This window comes from Chelonia mydas, chromosome 18 (genome assembly GCF_015237465.2).
Source record: "Chelonia mydas isolate rCheMyd1 chromosome 18, rCheMyd1.pri.v2, whole genome shotgun sequence".
Taxonomy (NCBI): domain Eukaryota; kingdom Metazoa; phylum Chordata; order Testudines; family Cheloniidae; genus Chelonia; species Chelonia mydas.
Genome location: NC_051258.2, coordinates 19,420,478 through 19,438,073, shown reverse-complemented (window position 1 = coordinate 19,438,073; position 17,596 = coordinate 19,420,478). Strand labels below are relative to the sequence as shown.

Genomic DNA, 17,596 nt, shown 5'->3' with positions numbered 1-17,596 from the left:
TCTTGGATCAGCATCTCCCCACAGCTGTGATGGCAGGAGGCACCTCTCAGCTGGGAGACACTCACTTACCCTCCCCGACGCCCAGCTGCGGGAGCAGTGCCATGGGAGAGAAGGGTGATGCCAGCAACATCAAGGAGTTTGGGAACAGTGGGAGTGAAAAACAACTCACCATCCTTAAAGGAGCCCCCGTGTCTCTGCATCCGCTTCCTCCCGAGTGTTCTCTGCAAGAGTGACAGGAAAGACAGAGTCAATAAGAGACATGGGTAGACAAAGTCGAACCTCATCCTGACAGCTCTGGAATAACAAGCCATTGCTGGAGTCTGATTTCTTTCGGTTCATTTTACAGGGAGCAGGAGATGCTCTATTGACAGCCCTGGGTCTGCCCTTTATCCATCAACTAAGCCAAGTGTCTGTGCAATCTCCACATACACATGCTGTTTCCCTGTCCCCTCAATGTCCCCAGCCCAGACCTGGAGGGACACACCCCAGGGAGTTCAGTCTTCAGACATTCCACACAAGCTGCCAACTCTGGAGTAGATATGACACCGGTAAGTGTCCAACAGGGAGTAATCCCGCGCTGACAGGGGATGCACTAGTTGAGCAAACAAGTCGGTTCCATCTCTAGACCTCTGCCACACTCCACTCCTTTCCCCACAGGTCAGGTAAGCGCTCTTAAGTGGTATCAACTTTTGGCCATTAGCAGAAATGCACAGCCAGCCTGTTACCAGCCTCGGATGGCTTCCTGACAGAGCAGTTCTCTTTCCCACCCCCTTTGTCCTCACCTGGAGGACTATAAACCTGCAAGAGGAAAATCCCAGTTGGTGACTGGAGGAAACACAAACAAACACTGAGCTCTGTAGCAAAGATAGCCAATTAGGTTGTGTGTGTGGAGAGAAAGGGTGCTTTAAGTATAGACATTTCTCATTGCAGAACCCTTTACTTACATAAAGCCCCATCAGGTCACAAGTGGACAGCCATAGAGGGGCATCAATGACAAGGAGGGTCCAAACAATTTTTACTATGGGAAGACACCCAGAAGATGCCTCAACTTACCTACATCACAAGCTAGAAAGAGAAACTCTACTCTGTACCAAAAATAAGGGGCTTGATTCTCCTCTCATGCCAGGGTGTCTCCTTTGCCTTTGGCAGAGTCCCCCTCCCTCAATTCTGATCTCTGGAAATCCAGTCCAGTGGGCCTAAGCGGAGTTATCCAGAATGGGAGCATATAAAAAAAAAAAAGTTAGGGGCCAGCTTTGAAAATATTGGGCTAAGTGACTTATTCAGGGTCACACAGCAAATCAGTGGCAGGGCTGGGGATAGAACCCAGGTGTTCTCTCAATCTCATGGAGATTGGTTTTTTTTCAATTTAGTTCCTTAAAAAAGGAAGTTACCTAACCAGCTAGTAACCTAGTCAATACCATCCTCGTCTCTCAGGAAAAACGTGAATTCCATTTGTCTTGCTTGCAGTTTTGGTTGCTTTTAATAAAAAAAGCACGTGAGTGACTCAGCTTTCATCTTACGTTACCTAGTTTTGGGTCAGAGCAGCCCTAAGGTTATCTCAGTATTTCTTTTAGCCGGATGCAGCCTCTCTACGTCTTGTCACAGCACGTATACAAACGATACCTGCGGTTAATCAGCGGTAGTGCCTGTTTCGTTTGTTTCTGGGATTATGCCACTCTTCTACAAACGCTAGCCCCGAGCCCGGTGCAAGTCTGAGAACTGATCCTGTAAACATGCACAGGGTTAAGCTGGCTCACGTGAGCAGCTTCACTCATTTCTGTGACTGGACTCTGTCTGCGCTGCCAAAATGCGTCAGGCTGCAACTCACCTGTGCTTGCAGGGTATGTCTGTACCATGTGCTGAACGACCAATTCTATACAGCTATCTAAACTCACTCCACTCCCCACCAGCTGTTACTTGCACATTTGTGAAAAGCCCTTCAAAACAAGCAGCTCCCCCCTTCCCCCAGCCACGAGCCTTAGATGCAATTGTGAGTGAACGAAGGAGCCAGGCACAACATGAGCTGATGTTAAACAGCTGGATCGCGTCCTTCCCAGAGGATTAGTCACCGCATTACATCAGCTAGACACAGCCTGTTCTTGCCCCCCGAGCCCCACAACCTTTCCAAGTGAGTTTAGTTGCTAAAACTTAACCTGGACTGATCTCAAACCCTCCCCCCCACCTCCCAAACCCTAATTCTGAAAGGCACAGCAGTTCTGATGGTGCATTTCATTTAATCTTAAGCAAGTACATACAATGACCTGGCTGCTGTGGATAGCCATAGACAGCCCAGAAGATGCACTGGAAGCCTGGGACTTAGTTTATTTATTGTGCTTTGGCCTCTCAACCCCTGCTGGCCATACCTAGGATTCAAGCTGCAGTAATTAATGCCATCTGCAGGGAGTGGAGTTACAGAAGTTGGATCTGCTAATGGGAGAGAGGGGAGGGGCCAGAAGAGTCTGGATGTTCTATGATAATTTTGCAAATTTCACATGTGTGAAAGCAAGGGGATAGAAATCAGACCGTGACCCTCTCGGCTGTGTTAGACTGTGAAAGAGCATCACGTCTGGACACTGAGCTAAGGCAGAAAGAAGGGCCCTGCAGTCCTTCCAGCACATCTCCTCACTGTGTACAGCTGCTCTTCAAAAGCGTGTCCAAGCCATCAAACACGCAAGCAGGGTGATCACTAGCAACCTACACCCAAGGAAAGCAGAAGGCCACCCAGGTGGCAAGGATCAGCCACTTTTTCCCAGCCAGTATTACACTGGTGACTAACCACCAGCCATGGGTGCACTAGAACCAGTCGAGGGAACAGCAGAGCTTCAAAACCTTGATGAACTGGTTTCACAACACAATTGCACATGCATTTGGAAGCCAGCCATTAGGAGAGGTGACTATATGTGGCTCAACTAAGAGACACACCGTCCCTGCTGGCTGAGTGACCAGAGACACCACAGTGCGCAGCTGAATTGTACAGATGAGAACAAAACTCTGGTCTGAGCTTTGGCCCCAGGAACACCCAGGCAGCTGCCGCTTCAGCTGATGGAGTCTGGCCAGGAGTGGTGGTAGAAGAGGTAGAGTTTATTATCTAGGTTGTAAGCTCCTTGGGTGGCGGGACCATCTTTTTGTTCTTTGTTTGTACAGCACCTAGCACCATGAGCTCCTGCTCCATGACTAGGGCTCATAGAAGCTAAGACATTACAACTATTAATAACCTTTTGTTCAGGCAAGGGCAGATCTGGCATACCCCAGGTGACACTCCAGCAGGAGGGGGGACTGGAAGCACACAACAGGGCCTACCTTGGTTCTCCCTGGGCTTCGCGCTGGGTGTGCGTCGGTGTCCTGCGACACGGGCTTTAGGGTGGCGACGTCCTTAGAAGGCTCCTCAGCATTCCCGAGCCCCTTCATGGCAGCCCGGTACGACGTGTTCCGTAGATTGCGCTTGAGCCCACTAGAATCCAGCTCAATGTCCAGGTCATCCAGGGAAATGCCGGGGGCTGACATCCGCTTGGGGCCGCAGTGAGCTGCCTCTTTACTTGGCATGGCCACGGCGAAGCTCTGGTGGCGGGCGGGGGTCTTGGATTTGGTAGACACGGCCAAGCTTTTGGGGATCAGCTGCTGGGTGCCCATCTTCAGCGCGGCTGGGCTCTCTGTGCTGAGGACGACGCGGCAGGGCTCGGTGGGGGACGGGGAGCGCTGGGCCGCGAACGAGGAGCTGTCTAGTGCTGCCATGGAGCTGCGTTTCCCAGAGGGAGGGGTCACGTTGGCATCTATCCGCAGCTCTGAACGGAACTTGCGCTCCAGGAGAAGGGCCTTGTCGCCCACGGAGCCGTCAGAATGCCTGTGAGACATGCTGGCGCGGTGGGGAGCCAGAGACCCTGCAGAGAGAACAGAAAGGGCACAAGGCTTAAGGCGCTATCCCCTCTTCCAGGAACAAGGGTCAATGAAAGAGATCCAGGACCAACACAGAGGGGTCCAGGACTGGATGGGGTTTGTTTGTTCAGTTGTTTTTTTGTTTTTTTTGTTTTGTTTTTTTTTAAAAAGAGCCAAACAAACATCCCCCCCGGCATTTGCAGCATTTTGTGTTAGCATAGGAGAGTCTGGAAAATGAAATCTAGAGCACGAGCTAGCCTAGGACTTTTGTGATGGGAGAAATTAAAAAACACCCAGCAAAATCAATCAATACACAGAACAGCAGACCTGGGGGGAAAAAAAAAACACCAAAGAAATTACATGATCTCATTTATTATATTTCAACACCACCTTGAAACTCCAACTGAGATTTTGACCCCGTCGTGCTAGGCCTTGCACACACATCCAGTTAGAGACTGTCCTTGCCCCAGACTACAAAAGAAACAAGACAAAAAGTGGAAGGGGCAGACCCAGACAGGTGAAGTGACCTGACCTGCTGGTGGCTGGGAAAGGAACTCAGTCTCCCACGCCTGAGCTGTATGCTGCAACCATCAAGGGAATCTGGAAGCAACAGCGAAGCTAGAGAAGTTTAACAAATGAAAAAAGAAACTGAAGTGAAAGTACCACGGCCTTGCTCAGCACGTAGGCAATCAATGAGTCAAAAATGAACCAAGGGCTGCCTACACTACCTGAGTGCCATCAGACAGGCTCACGCTAACTGACTGTGGCTGAGTTCTACTAGAAGAAATGGAGACCTCTTGCAAACAGTCAGCTGGCAGCGTCATGGGCCCAAGCGAAACCCGGGCTTATGGAGCTGAGGGGGCTGCAGGACTCACGCAGGTAAGAATGTGAATCCCCACCATGGACCCAAGAAGCCCACAGCAGCTCTGGGGAGTCTTTCAAAAACAAAGACCATAAAGGAGCTGTTTGTTCTCCGATCAAAACATTCTCTGTGAAAAACCCAGAGGGAAAAATCTCAAGTCCCCCTTTCCCCCCTATGTTAGATCCCATTCACCATTATACCCAGTGAGCATCTGAATAAATACAGGCAGTTATTGTCCAGTCCATTGTGTGTTTCCTCTCTCCTCTGCTTAAACACTCAACAGGAGGCAAGTTCCTGGCCCCAAACAGCCCCAGGAAACCGGGGACAAGGAGGGACTTCACTGCACACCATCCTTTACACGTAGGTTCTATCCAGCAGTCTCAGCAGCACCCCGAGTTCCCCACCTTTTAATACTGCATCATTCAAAGGAAAGGAAAGCCTCTGGGGAAGGGACCCTCGTTCCCACCCAGATGGGACAGCAACCAGGAATTCCAGGGCTTGAATTTTGTACCAGGTCTCCCGTTACCTTTTATCTGTGGCTACATCGTGTATTAGGTATACTTAAGACACAGAGGTGAAATATAAGTAGTAATTAACGTTGTAACACAGAGCCCCAGGCCTGCAAAACAGCGTAGCCAAATAAGGCCTTAGGATAAATTAGCATAATTAAGTTAGTAATAAACCTACTGAACTTTTGTCTGTGTTTTGTGATATGCTAATGTTCTGAAAATAACCGCTCACCTTGGATAATAACGACTATGAGAGAGCAGCAGCCACCGCAAGATGACCATTGGTAACTGGGGCGAAATTTTATGCGGACAAGGGGACGTAAATGTTAACAAGTACAAGGGAAACAAGCTAGCCTATGAAAACAGGGCACCCCAAAAGTAGTGGGGTGAGGAAGTTCAAATAAGGAGAAGGGGTTAAAACCTTCATAAATGTCTGAATGCCAGCGGCATCAGTTAACACATTACAAAAGCCGTACCCTGGCCTGCGTGCGTTAGTCGAGGAGGTTGGGAGGGGCGGAGAGGGGGGAGATGCCAGAATGATAATCACTGGTGAGGAAGAGGATGAAGATTGGCTCTTAGGGTTTTTCCATAAGGCTTGGTGGGAGTAATGCAAATATTCTGTATTGGTCTCTCCCCTTTAGCAGGTTGCAGTGTCTGGTTGGCTAATGAAAGCAATTATCATCGAAAGAGCACGATATGGTCTCTGCTGTGCACCGTGGGATCCCCCTTCTATTGATAATCTCCCTGCGGTAGGGCATCTTGGGGGCTGAACTCCAACAGATTAAAGTAGGTGCAAGCCCCCACTTCGGGGTGGGTAAACACAGATAAAGCTACATGCAGGCACAAAACAACAGCACCTGCAGTTCATTCATGATTCCCCCCTCCCCCCCCGCAATCCAATCAACTAATTCATAGCAGGTGCAAAACTGTGGGCCCAGTCACAAGAGGTGGTTTGGTTTGACAGACAACACGAGCGAAGGTGCCACTGATCAGGTGGTTGGTACCGAGATAAAGTCAGTCTACGGCCCGTGGGGAGGGCAGGTCAGGAATATATATATACACTGTTCCTTTAAGAAATTCTCTTTTCACGTGTTTGTACAGCACTGAGCATGAGCCTCCAGGGCACTCCCGCAACACGGACACAAATCCGGCCACCACTGGGGAGCTCCTCCCACCCCTAAGGTGAGGACCACACCCTGGCTACAGGGAAAAGAAACAGATTTGGCAACTCTGGCTGGGTTTCAAAGCTTTGCCACTTCCTTTGTTTGGCTCTGGGGCTGATGTCCGCAGAGCAAGTTCCAGTTCTTTGCTCCAAGCGGGGAACAGGAAGATGAGTAGGGTGCAACCACCACCTACTGCACTTGTCCTTTACTTATTGCTCTCTATTCTGCTTCCTGCACACTTGCCCTCTGCTGCCACCCTGGGCTTTCTCTAGAGGAATCCACACCATGAGTCAACAGCTGCACTAGAGAGAACGCACCTCAGCTCCCCCAGAGGTTCCAAATGTCTCTAGAGCCATTTGGAAAGCCAGGCACGTGCCCTGTGCAGAGCCGAGAGCATATAGAATATCAGGGTTGGAAGGGACTTCAGGAGGTCATCTAGTCCAACCCCCTGCTCAAAGCAGGACCAATCCGCAATTAAATCATCCCAGCCAGGGCTTTGTCAAGCCTGACCTTAAAAACTTCTAAGGAAGGAGATTCTACCACCTCCCTAGGTAACCCATTCCAGTGTTTCACCACCCTCTTGGTGAAAAAGTTTTTCCTAATATCCAACCTAAACCTCCCCCACTGCAACTTGAGACCATTACTCCTTGTCCTGTCCTCTTCTACCACTGAGAATAGTCTAGAACCATCCTCTCTGGAACCACCTCTCAGGTAGTTGAAAGTAGCTATCAAATCCCCCCTCATGTGTGAGGGTGCAAAGTCCTTACTGACAAGTTTGGGGTGACCCCATTTGCAAGCAGCTGTCACCTCATAGACCCCACTCTGCATATTGCTTTTCTGGGAGAGAAATGCTAACGTGATGTGCAACACAACTGATGCACTTACACGCACACCCCTTTTCTCCCCATTACATGATTTCAGAAAAACATGCTCCAAGTTGTCCATACTGAGGTCCCATTGTACCGAGCTCTCACTGAGCCATTCCCCATCAACCACCATCGAACAGGAAACACAGACCAAGACTTGAAACATGTTCTTCTTTATAAGCACTGGCAGAAAGACAAATCAGCCTGGTCTACAAAAGCCTGTTTGATTGAGAGATGTATCATCTGCTTGGACAAAGGATGCATGCCCCGCGCCGGCCAGTGTCCTGCCAAGCATCCTGTCGGGGGGAGAAGAGTAAAACCTCCATGCTCCACCCATTGATACAGGCGGTGCTGCAGAGAAGGGCCCTTTTTAGCAGCAGTGGAAATAAGGCAGCTAACAGAGACGGCAAAATAGGAAACTGGCCAACCTACAGCCATTGCAGTTCTCCCGAGGTGCTCCGGGAAAGAAAGGTGGGTTCTGCTGTTCTGAGCACAGACCTCAGAACCAAGAGCTCCTTAGTTGTAATCCCAAATCTGACACTGAGTCACCATGTTACCTCTGGCAAGTCACTTCACCTCTCAGGGGAAACAGGGACATTTGGGAACAGCAGCACTAAATAGTAAGAAAAATGGGTCCACGCCATGAGGTAGGATCTGAATTCTGATCCTACCTTGTTTGAGGGATGGGAAAGAGGAAGTTTGACTCTGACCCAATTCCGGGACAAGAGTCAGCTGCAAAATTCAGATTCAAAGCAGCTTCTGAACCTCTGCAAGTCTGGAGGCATTTGGATCCAGCATCTTCGTTTAGCTTTTGTGGGCGACAGATTACCCCACATCTGCTTACAGCCGGGTTCTTACACCTTCCACTGAAGCATCTGATCAGGCCACTGCCAGAGACGGGATACTTGGCTAAATGGACCACAGACCTGATCTCTTCTGGCCATCCCCATGTGCACCACCTCTAGTATTACTAGTTATCATCACTTTGATTCTCATGACTCAGAAGCAAGGTCCACGATCTGCTCCTACTGAGGAAGACAAAGACAAAGCACAGCAGACCATAGTGAGCTTTCCCTGAGCTGAGCAAGCACGGATTTGGAAGGGCTCTAGAGAGGGTTCATTCCCCACCGTACAACTTCACACCAGCTCATAGACCGGGTGCTTCGGCATGTGCTTTATAGAACAGTCCCTTAACCCGCTCTCTCCCCTGCCCTGAAATCTACAAGGAAGGGACACGGCCCTGTTCGGAACGTTCTCAGCCTGCAGACGCTTACGTACGTGCCTTATTCACGTGAACTATCCCTTTGAAGTCAGTGGGACACCTCGTGTGCGTGAAGTTAAGCATATGCCTATGTGTTTGCAGGATCATCGCACAGGAATGCATTCAGGAGCACCTTAGCACAAGTCCGATTACACTGACCCACCAGCTACCACTAACCAGATCCATTAGGTGGGCCCTTTTCTTACCCAGTCACTAAGCACTGAAGAAATGAGCCAGGCCCTGAATGAGGTTGGAGAGCAAGGGCTCTTCCCAACCTTGCAGGGCTGGGCTACAGGCTTCCCCTCTCCCGCCTGGGACACTCATCCTGAAAACGGCTGTGTGTGCTGTGCGCAGATATTACACAGGCTCAGGGAGGCTGGAGGGTGGACCGTCAGGAAGGAGGGAGAAACTAGATCCAGTTTCTTCTCAGATGAGCTGAGCTGGTCAGGAAACATGGCTCCAGGGCGGTGGATCTTAATGCCATTTCTACCTGACATTCCCTTCTGTGGAAAATGCAATAAAGAGGGAAAGACTCAAACATGCCTTCTAGTATTGCCGAGCCGACGCTGGTGGGGGATCGGGGTTTTCATTCTGGGCAGCGGCTAGTTCTGAAGTGGCTCAGCTCTGCCCTCTGTCAGAGAGAGCCAGGGGTGAGTCTTTGTCTCAAAGATGCTAATCCCAACATACCACATTCAGCTTCTCACTCAGCTAGCTCCACTACAGGTGACATGCCCCCAGAACCTCCAGGTGGATTTGGACACATATGAAAGGCCAATTTCACAGGTTTGTCTTATTTGATGTTTGCATATGCTGTGTCCTGAAGCATGAGATTTGATCACCCTTACATCAGTAGACACTACAGATATTACTGGTTGCAAAATAACATAACCCTTGTAAAAATCCAATTGCCAATAACCTCCCAGCAGATACAGAGACACCACTCTACTAATCATCAACCTCTATGGTCAGTTTAACAACAGAGCCAGGAGTTAACCCTGCCACATCCTCCCCTGGGCCCAGCCATTAGCCACTGGATGGGCTATAATCCTTTGCAGCTGGGGAAATTGTTTTATCTGCAATTAGTCCAGACTGTGCCACGTCACACTAGGAATGGAGTGAATACCTGCTGTGAGTTCACAGGTCAATGATATCTGTCCCGGAGACGGCCTCTCCCTGAACAGTTTGTTCAGTGGAAGGCAGGAAGGGAGAGGCAGGTGCTTTTGCTTGCTTTGCAGTACCAGAGATTGCTGAATTAAGATAGCGACAAACAGAGGAGTGCTTTGCACCTACATAGCCACCACCATTCTGGGTCCCCACAGCACCCCATCAACATGAACTAGCGCCTCACACCACGCTGCCACTCTGCACTCAACTATTCCCATCAATAAGAAGTCATATTTGACTAATATCTTTCGTTTCTAGTACTTCACAAACTTAAATGTCCTCTATTCAATCTATACACCTGTGGCTGAAACCCCGACACCTCTCACTTGAAAAGCAGCAGCAACAAAACAGAAACTGCAGGGGCCCTTTCAGCTGGCAGCTCATAATCAGCCCAATGACACTTGGGCAAGGACACGGGGGTTGCCCTCCATGCTATTTCACAAAATGGCATGTGATTCTTAACAACCACAGGCCATATACAAGACCTCAGTTTTCCGTCTCATCCAGAAGACTGTGTCCAGCATCACCCGAGTAGTTTCACATTACTCGAGGCACTGGCTCAATGCTGGCTCTCAAACAGTAGCCCCATCTGACGAATCAACAGCACCAGCTTTAAACTTACCTCTTGCACAAGTCTCATTGTTGCTATCGCAAGTTTAACTTACAGGGGTTTTTGTGGAGCCTAATTCACTACTATTTGCAAGCACTCCAAGATCCTCAAATGGAAGGTACAAAAGCATCCTTACTTTTGGTTGGTTTATTCCAACCAAGAGTTTGGAGCTGTACAGGATAACAAAGCAGAGACAATCCCTGCCCAAAGAGCTTACAGTTTAAGAGACAAAGATGAAGATTTGCAAGAGAAACTAGTGATTTTGGGTGCCCAGCCTGAGACACTTGAAAGGGACCTAGTCTTCAGAGTGCTCTGTGCTTTCTGAAATCCAGACCCCTTTACAGTGCCTTAGCTGGGTATCCAAAATCACTAGTCCCCTTTGAAGCTATTGGCCTGACTGGGGAATTAAGAGGGAATAGTTTAGTGTCCTCTTTATGCCATTATTTCTCAGACCAGGAGAAGGATCACGTAACTATTAGGATCAGTGCTATCCAGGTCACAAATCTCCTCGTACTCTCTTGCCTTACTATTAATTGTATATAAAAACCCTTTAAAGTGGGTTTTATGTATTTCTTCATTTATTTTGCTTCAATGCTCAGAGCAAGACTCTTTTGAACGTGCCCTGACCAGCCACAGAAATTAAATACAGATATTGTCCAAGAACAATTACACAAGTCTAATAAATGCAATTGAGGCGGGGGAAACTGTCAGATTCCTCTCCCTGGAACCTGCCCCCCATCAGACAGTCTGTTTATTTATTTTGTCATTCCAAGAAAGTTCCTGACCTACTTGGTTTCAGCAGCCTTGATGGCTCCTGGGATTTATATTTCCCAATGGCTGGGCAAAAATTTATTCAGTGTGTATTTTTAGATTTGATTTTGGATGCAAACCCAACAGACAGTTTTCGGTTTCACAGTGCAAGGGGGAACATGATGGGCAAGAGAGCATTAGCCAGGCACAAGCTCTGCTGAAAAGCTGCACTCCAGTTAGGAGCAGTTTGCTGACTCTCAAGGAGACGGTGAATCTCGTTATTCCAGCAGCACACTGGATGCCAGGACTCCTAAATTCTACTTGTGAGTGACATTGGGCCTGTTGTTCACGTGTTCTGTGCCTCTGTTTGCCCACCCGCAAAGTGGGTGTTCTACCCTCCACACCTACACTGAGGGCTGTTGTGAGGCTACACGGCTCATTACCTGTATAGTGCTCCTGGGATCCTCCTCTGCTGGAAAGACGCTAACAAAAGAGCCAGGTCTATTACATCATCACTACAACAGAGAATGGGGTGGGCCCTGCAAGGCAGCCTCACAGTGGGGACGCTCTGCACTCTCCCCACTGGCAAGGCAGGGTGGAGGCAGCGAAAAGGGAACGTTACTAAACTGATCCCAGCCAGGAGAGCAGGGCCAGACGTTCAGAGGAAGTGTCCCCCACCTGCAGGACAGCCGTCAGAACCAGGACTGTCCCCTTCTCCAGGGCCTGGTTTGCAGAGCCAGTCTCCACCCCTGGATGGGAGCATTCCCTTCTGGCAGGGCTGGGAACAGGTAAGCGAGATGGGCAGTTCTTTAAAGAAATCAATCACACCCACCAACTCTGGGTTAGCAACGGACCTGGCTCTCACATCCACTCTGCTTTCAGTTCCCAGTGGTGGCAGAAGTAACCTCGTGGCCTCTGGGGGACTCCCAGCTCTGCAATATGCACCTGTTTAATGGCTTCTGTAGACATAACTGGGCTCTTCACACCAGAAGGAATTAGTCTCCAACAGCAGTTTGGACTCACTGCTTAGAGCTCCTTGAGGCCCCAACAGCGTTTCACTGGCCACACAACATCCCTGAGGGGTGGGGGAGCCTTGCAGTAGCAATCTGAGAGATGGGGCGCTGAGGCACAGAGATGTTGGAGGATTTGCCCAAGTGCACGCGCAGTGCCAGTGATACGACCCACCAGCTACAAGTTGCAACATTTGTATTTACAACAACAACAACCAAAGCACAGAGACACACCTGGGGCTTGTCTACACACAAGCTGGACTGTTTCAACTCTACCAGGAGAGTCAGAAGAGCATGGCCACACAATTATAGCTATTCCCAAACAGGAAAGGAAGCAGAACCCCAACAGAACTGCATCCATAACAGAGGTTAGACCAGCATAACTTCTCTAGAAAAAATAAATCTCCCATTCCTAACCAGAATAGTTCTACTGGTATAAAAACCCACGTATAGGCCAGGCGTTCCCTTCCATGTATGCTGCTGAAATGGCTAGATACCAAATCCCACTGCATCCTGAACAATTAACTGAAGCTCTCTCAAATTAGTCATCACCAGTGGAGCTCAGTAGATGTCCCAGGAAGGGAGTCAAGAGATCAAACTATCACCTTAATCTAGCTTCTCATTGCATCTCTCCAGGCTGCAGTTCCCAGAGGTCAAGAAACAGGCCACTCTGAGAATGGGAAATTGTTAAAGCCTTTACTGAGCAGAGTTCTGCAAAAATCTGAGCTGATGCACTCTACAAAAACACAACCATAAAAAACACCCAAAGAGCTCTGCTAAAGATTTTAGCAGGTGGATTTCTAGCCATTCCCCAACCCTCCCCCAGTTTTGTGGCTACAAATAAGGAAGGACGGGCTTCCAAGTTTGATGCAGAGTCTTCACGTGGGGATGCAGTGGTAATATCAAAACATGGTCAAATCAAAACATGACAGCATGGGAGAACTGCTGGTGACTATTAGTCATCAGCTACCCCAAATAGCTACACCGTCAGGCTGTCATGAAAGCTCACTATCCCAGTTCTCAGTACCCATGACTCAGGTGTCTCAGAGCAAATACTAGGTATGAACCACAAGGTGAAGTGAAAAGATAGTAATAATCCCTCGCTCTTATAGAGCACTTTTCATCCACATCTGCCTTTAAAATGCCAGTATTGTCATCTCCATTTTAGAGATGGGGAAACTGAGGCACATGGGGACTTGCCTGAGGTCACCCAGCAAACCAGTGGCAGAACCAGGAATCAAATGCAGGTCTCCCGCATCCCAGGGCAACGCACTGTCCGCTGGCAGGGGCGCCTGGGGCGTTTTCCCTCACGCTAGGCACAACAGAACCGCCCTCGCTTCACGGGGTCACAGCCTGGGGTGCTGCTGGGCCAACGATCAGGGAGTGGGGCTGAGCCGCTGCAAGCCAGGTCACAATGCCACTTGGCTTGGGGGCCCTCTCACATGGGGGTGCCAAGGCAAACTGCCCCTTCCCCCGCCCTGCCAAGAAGCCGCACCCGGCGGCGGGCACCAGGGCTCCGTGCCACCCAGCCCCGAGACAGCGGCGGGGGGGGCGACCGGGGGGGGGCTCCTCTCTGCAAAGCATCGCTGGGGCCGGGCTCAGCCGCAGGGGAGCCAGAGCCAGAGGCGCCGGAGGTCCCAGCCCCGCAGAGCCCCGCGCCGGCTGGCGGGTCTTGCCCCAAACATCCAGCAGGAGGAAGCCGAGGTGCCGTCCCCGCCCCGGGCTGCCCGCCTCCCCCGGAGCCCGGGCCAGCGGCCAGACCCCGGGGGGGGGGGAAAGGGGGGCGCCCTCGGGGCCCGGGCCAGCGGCCAGACCCCGGGGGAGGGGAAAGGGGGGCGCCCTCGGGGCCCGGGACGGGGGGGGGGGGGCTCTGCAGAGGCGCCGGGGCAGCACGTGTGGGTGTGTGCGGGGGGGTCCCGCGTTCGCGGCTCGGTACCTGCAGCCGGCCCCGGGGAAGGGCACAGGGGGCCCCGCGAGGGCAGCGGCGGAGGAAGCCGGACCCCGCAGAGCGGCGCCCCCCCCTCCTACCTGTGCGGCCAGCGAGCGCGCCCGGAGCCCCCCCGGCACTCAGCTGCGGCCGGGAGCCTCCAGCGCCGCCCCGCCGCCGGGCAGGTGAGTGTCCCGGGCCCCGCTCCGCCGGCCGCAGACTGAGGCGGCGAGAGGCGCCCGCCCCGCGGAGCCCCACCCCGCCCGGCCCGCCCAGGCAGCCACCTGGCCGCGGCCCGGCTGCTCTTTGGGATTGCCCTGGCCAGGGGTCCCGCTGCAGCCGGGTCCGTCCTGGACCAGGGGTGGGCAAACGTTCCGGCCCCAGGGCCACGTCTGACTCTGGGAAGGGGCTGGCGGGCCATGAATGCTCATGCAGTGGGGGGCTGGGGTGCGGGCTCTGGGGTGAGGCCAGAAATGAGGAGTTCAGGGTGCGGGAGGGGGCTGCGGGCTGGGGTGGGGGGCTCCAGCTGGGGGTAGGGCTCTGGGGTGGAGCTGGGGGTGCGGAGTTGGGGGTGCAGGAGGGTGCTCTGGGCTGGGTTCAGAGGGCAGGAGGGAGATCAGGGTTGGGGTGCAGACTCCAGGCAGCACTTACCCCAAGCAGTAGGCATGTCCCCTCTCTGACTCTTATGCAGAGGCCTGGCCAGGCGGCTTTACACACTGCCCTGTCTGCAGGCGAGGGCCCTGTAGCTCCCATTGGTCGTGGTTTCTGGCCAATGGCAGCTGCGGGGGTGACACTTGGGGTGGGGGCAGCATGTGGAGCCCCTTCGCTGTCCCTATGTGTAGGAGACGGAGGGCAGACATGCCACTGCTTCTGGGAGCCACGCAGAGCGGGGCAAGGCCCTGACCCTGCTCCCTGGCTGGAGCTCAAGGGCCAGATTAAAACATCTGCGAACTTGCTGAGAGTGCAATGCAGCCCATCATCCAGATCATTAATGAAGATGTTGAACAAAACTGGCCCCAGGACCGACCCCAGGGGCACTGCGCTTGACACTGCCTGCCAACTAGCCATCGAGCCATTGATCACTACCCATTGAGCCAGACAATCTAGCCAGCTTTCTATCCACCTTATAGTCCATTCATAGCCCATACTTCTTTAAGTTCCGGGCAAGAATACTGGACCCCTGGGGTGCTACCGAAAGGGAGATGAGCTGGGGATGGAGGCCGAGGGGTTGGCGGAGCTGGAGGCTGGCGAACGTAGCCGGCACTGCTGGACACCAGAGAATCTCAGCTTTAGGTTTGTTTGGGGTTTTTTTTTTTCTCCCCAAAGTAACTCACTCTCTCTCACTCTCATGGTGGCTGAAAAAAGCCGGAAAAGGTGAAGTGAAAAGCCCTGAAAGCTCAGAAACCAGAAGGCAAAGACAGACCCCAAACGTATTACAAAAAAAACCTCATGATTTCTAAGCCAATCTTGTGATTTTTGAGTGGCTGGAGTTTACTCTACAGTTTACACTTGGCAGTACTGTATCCATAAAACAAGCCTCTTACGCCAGCACTTGCCTTCTCTGTCTACCTCCCCAACAGGGCAGCAGTGTACTGAAGTGGGGCCCTGTCTTGCCCCAAGAACATGCTGAAGAGCAAAGAGCTCACTAAAGAAGTTCAGCAATTTGTTTTTAAAGTATGATTTTGGAAGAAATTCCAGCAAAATCAGGTAAGCCACTTGTGAGCACGGGGGAGGACACGGCCTTGCCCCTTGTGGACATAAAGGCAGCAGCTCTGCCCTGGGTTGGGCTATTTAAAAATTGGGTCCGTCTTCGGGCTTCACATGTCAATGGTGTATGGTATTAAATCAGGGTTTGCTCTCCTCGCTAGCAGCTGTAATGTAGGGTACTCTATGTGCCCGATTCCCAGTGCCCAGCAGTGCCATCATCTGCCCGTGTGCTCGTGAGTGTAAATCCTTAGCAGTGCTAGGAAGGAATGGAGAATTCCCATCTGGGTGCAGTGAGGCCCTGCTTTGCAAGGATCTGAAGGACGAAGCTAGGCGCAGGGCAGGGGAGTATCAGGTTCCAGTGAGTTTTGTCTCCAGGCAGAGCAGTGTGGCTACATTCCCGGGCAGAAGGCGGGAGCTGTGTAAGGCTGCCCTCTGCTGTTCCAAGGCTTGTCTTGCAGAGATTTCAGGAGACCACAGGTGCTGCGTATTTAGGCGGTCAGACCAATTTTATTACAGTGGAACAGATGCTTGGCTTCCCCAGGGCGTGGGATAAAGTTCTTGGTGAACCTACCTGGGGGCCTTGCTCCTTACAGACGGGTTAACCTGAAGCATGGGAGTAGGCCCGTGGACTCCTTGTGTGTGTGTTTGTCTGCTCGGGCGCTTAGTCTGGAGTAAAATAGGACAAATGGCTCGTTACAGTCACAGGTCTGTGCGTGTCCGCCCAGGCACATGTGGTCTAGTACGCTCCTCCCCGGGCTGGAGGCATGCCGTTATTTCCAACACTTCACTCCGGTGAAATCGCAGCAAGTTGAGTGCACTGGGTTGCCTCCCAGCTAGATTAATGGGGCAGCTGCTTTGCTGGCTAGAACCTTTTGCTGAGAAGAGCTGTATTTGTATATTTCAAGGTAGCCAATATCCTAGTATGAGACCCTAAGAACATGTTAGTGTGGATAAATCAATAGGCAGAAAAGGTTTCTTTGGGGGCCAGTTGGACCCCCAGTGATTTCAATGGGACTCAATGCACATGCAGGGATCTGCACTAGCTAAACCTCATGCAGGATTTGGGCTTATCTGGTACCAGTTAACTGGGGTTCAGGGAACTAGGACTAAGGGGGACGAGTGGTCAGGAACTGATTCCATGAAACATTAATCTGGCGTTAACATTTCCTGCTTGGGATCCCTTGGTGGCCTTGAAGCTAATCTTTAATAATTTCTCATGGCAGCGTCCCACATGCAAACACTTTCCAGAAGGCTGTGCCTGCTATATGTGCTTTAATTTTAGCATGAGCTAGTCAAGGGGCCCACTGTGTGAGCTAGCAAAACACACACACACACTCTCTCTCTCTCTCCTGTTGGATAACTGTGCTCAGTTAGGCACAGGGTAGAATGCCTTCCTCCCCACCAGAGATGCTGCAGGAATAGTGCGGCTGCATGCCCGTATGCTCAACACGGGCAGCCCCATGCCCAGCTCTCCCTTCCCCTGCTAGGGCAGGAATCATCTGTAAGGGGGTTTGGATACCGGAAAGTGAATTAACAAGCAGGCCGTGCCCAGGAACTTGTCCGTGCAGCGTGCACATTAATCCTACTTGGGACTCCTGACACACAGGATCCAAAGCATCTTCCCTACAAGATTTTTGCAGTGATGTAAGGGAAAGGCCAGGGCTGGGGCAAGAGGGGGCTTTCCATCCCTCTGCATCAGCCCCTCGTTGGCCAGGTAGAGCCAGGTAGTTACAGAGAGCCTGAGGGGTGGGAGAGACATGATGAAAAATGAAGTGGGGAGCTGGCAGGGCTCAGTGAGCCTGTCTGGGGAAGGGAGTTGTCAGTATTATCAAGTTTTCTGCTACCGTTGGATCCCTCAGTCTCTGTGGTGTGTGCTGAATGACTGTGCTCTCCC

The 17,596-nt window shown here is 51.6% G+C and overlaps 1 protein-coding gene across 4 annotated transcripts in view; it reads right to left on the bottom strand.

Moving 5' to 3' along the window:
- ARHGEF16 (Rho guanine nucleotide exchange factor 16) overlaps window positions 1–14,805 on the bottom strand; it is a 37,304-nt gene extending 22,499 nt beyond the window's left edge. Inside the window, exons 1-3 of one of the 4 annotated variants that reach the window (XM_043531543.1) lie at window positions 14,647–14,805; window positions 3,301–3,878; window positions 170–221 (exon numbers count right to left, since the gene is read on the bottom strand). In XM_043531543.1, the coding sequence (XP_043387478.1) occupies window positions 170–221; window positions 3,301–3,878; window positions 14,647–14,662 (646 nt within the window). In that variant the 5' untranslated portion in view covers window positions 14,663–14,805. Of the gene's footprint in view, window positions 1–169; window positions 222–3,300; window positions 3,879–14,096; window positions 14,237–14,646 lie in introns of those variants that run through there. The other 3 variants (XM_043531544.1, XM_037881100.2, XM_043531545.1) reach the window with 3 other exon arrangements.
- Between the last annotated feature and the right edge of the window lie 2,791 nt (window positions 14,806–17,596).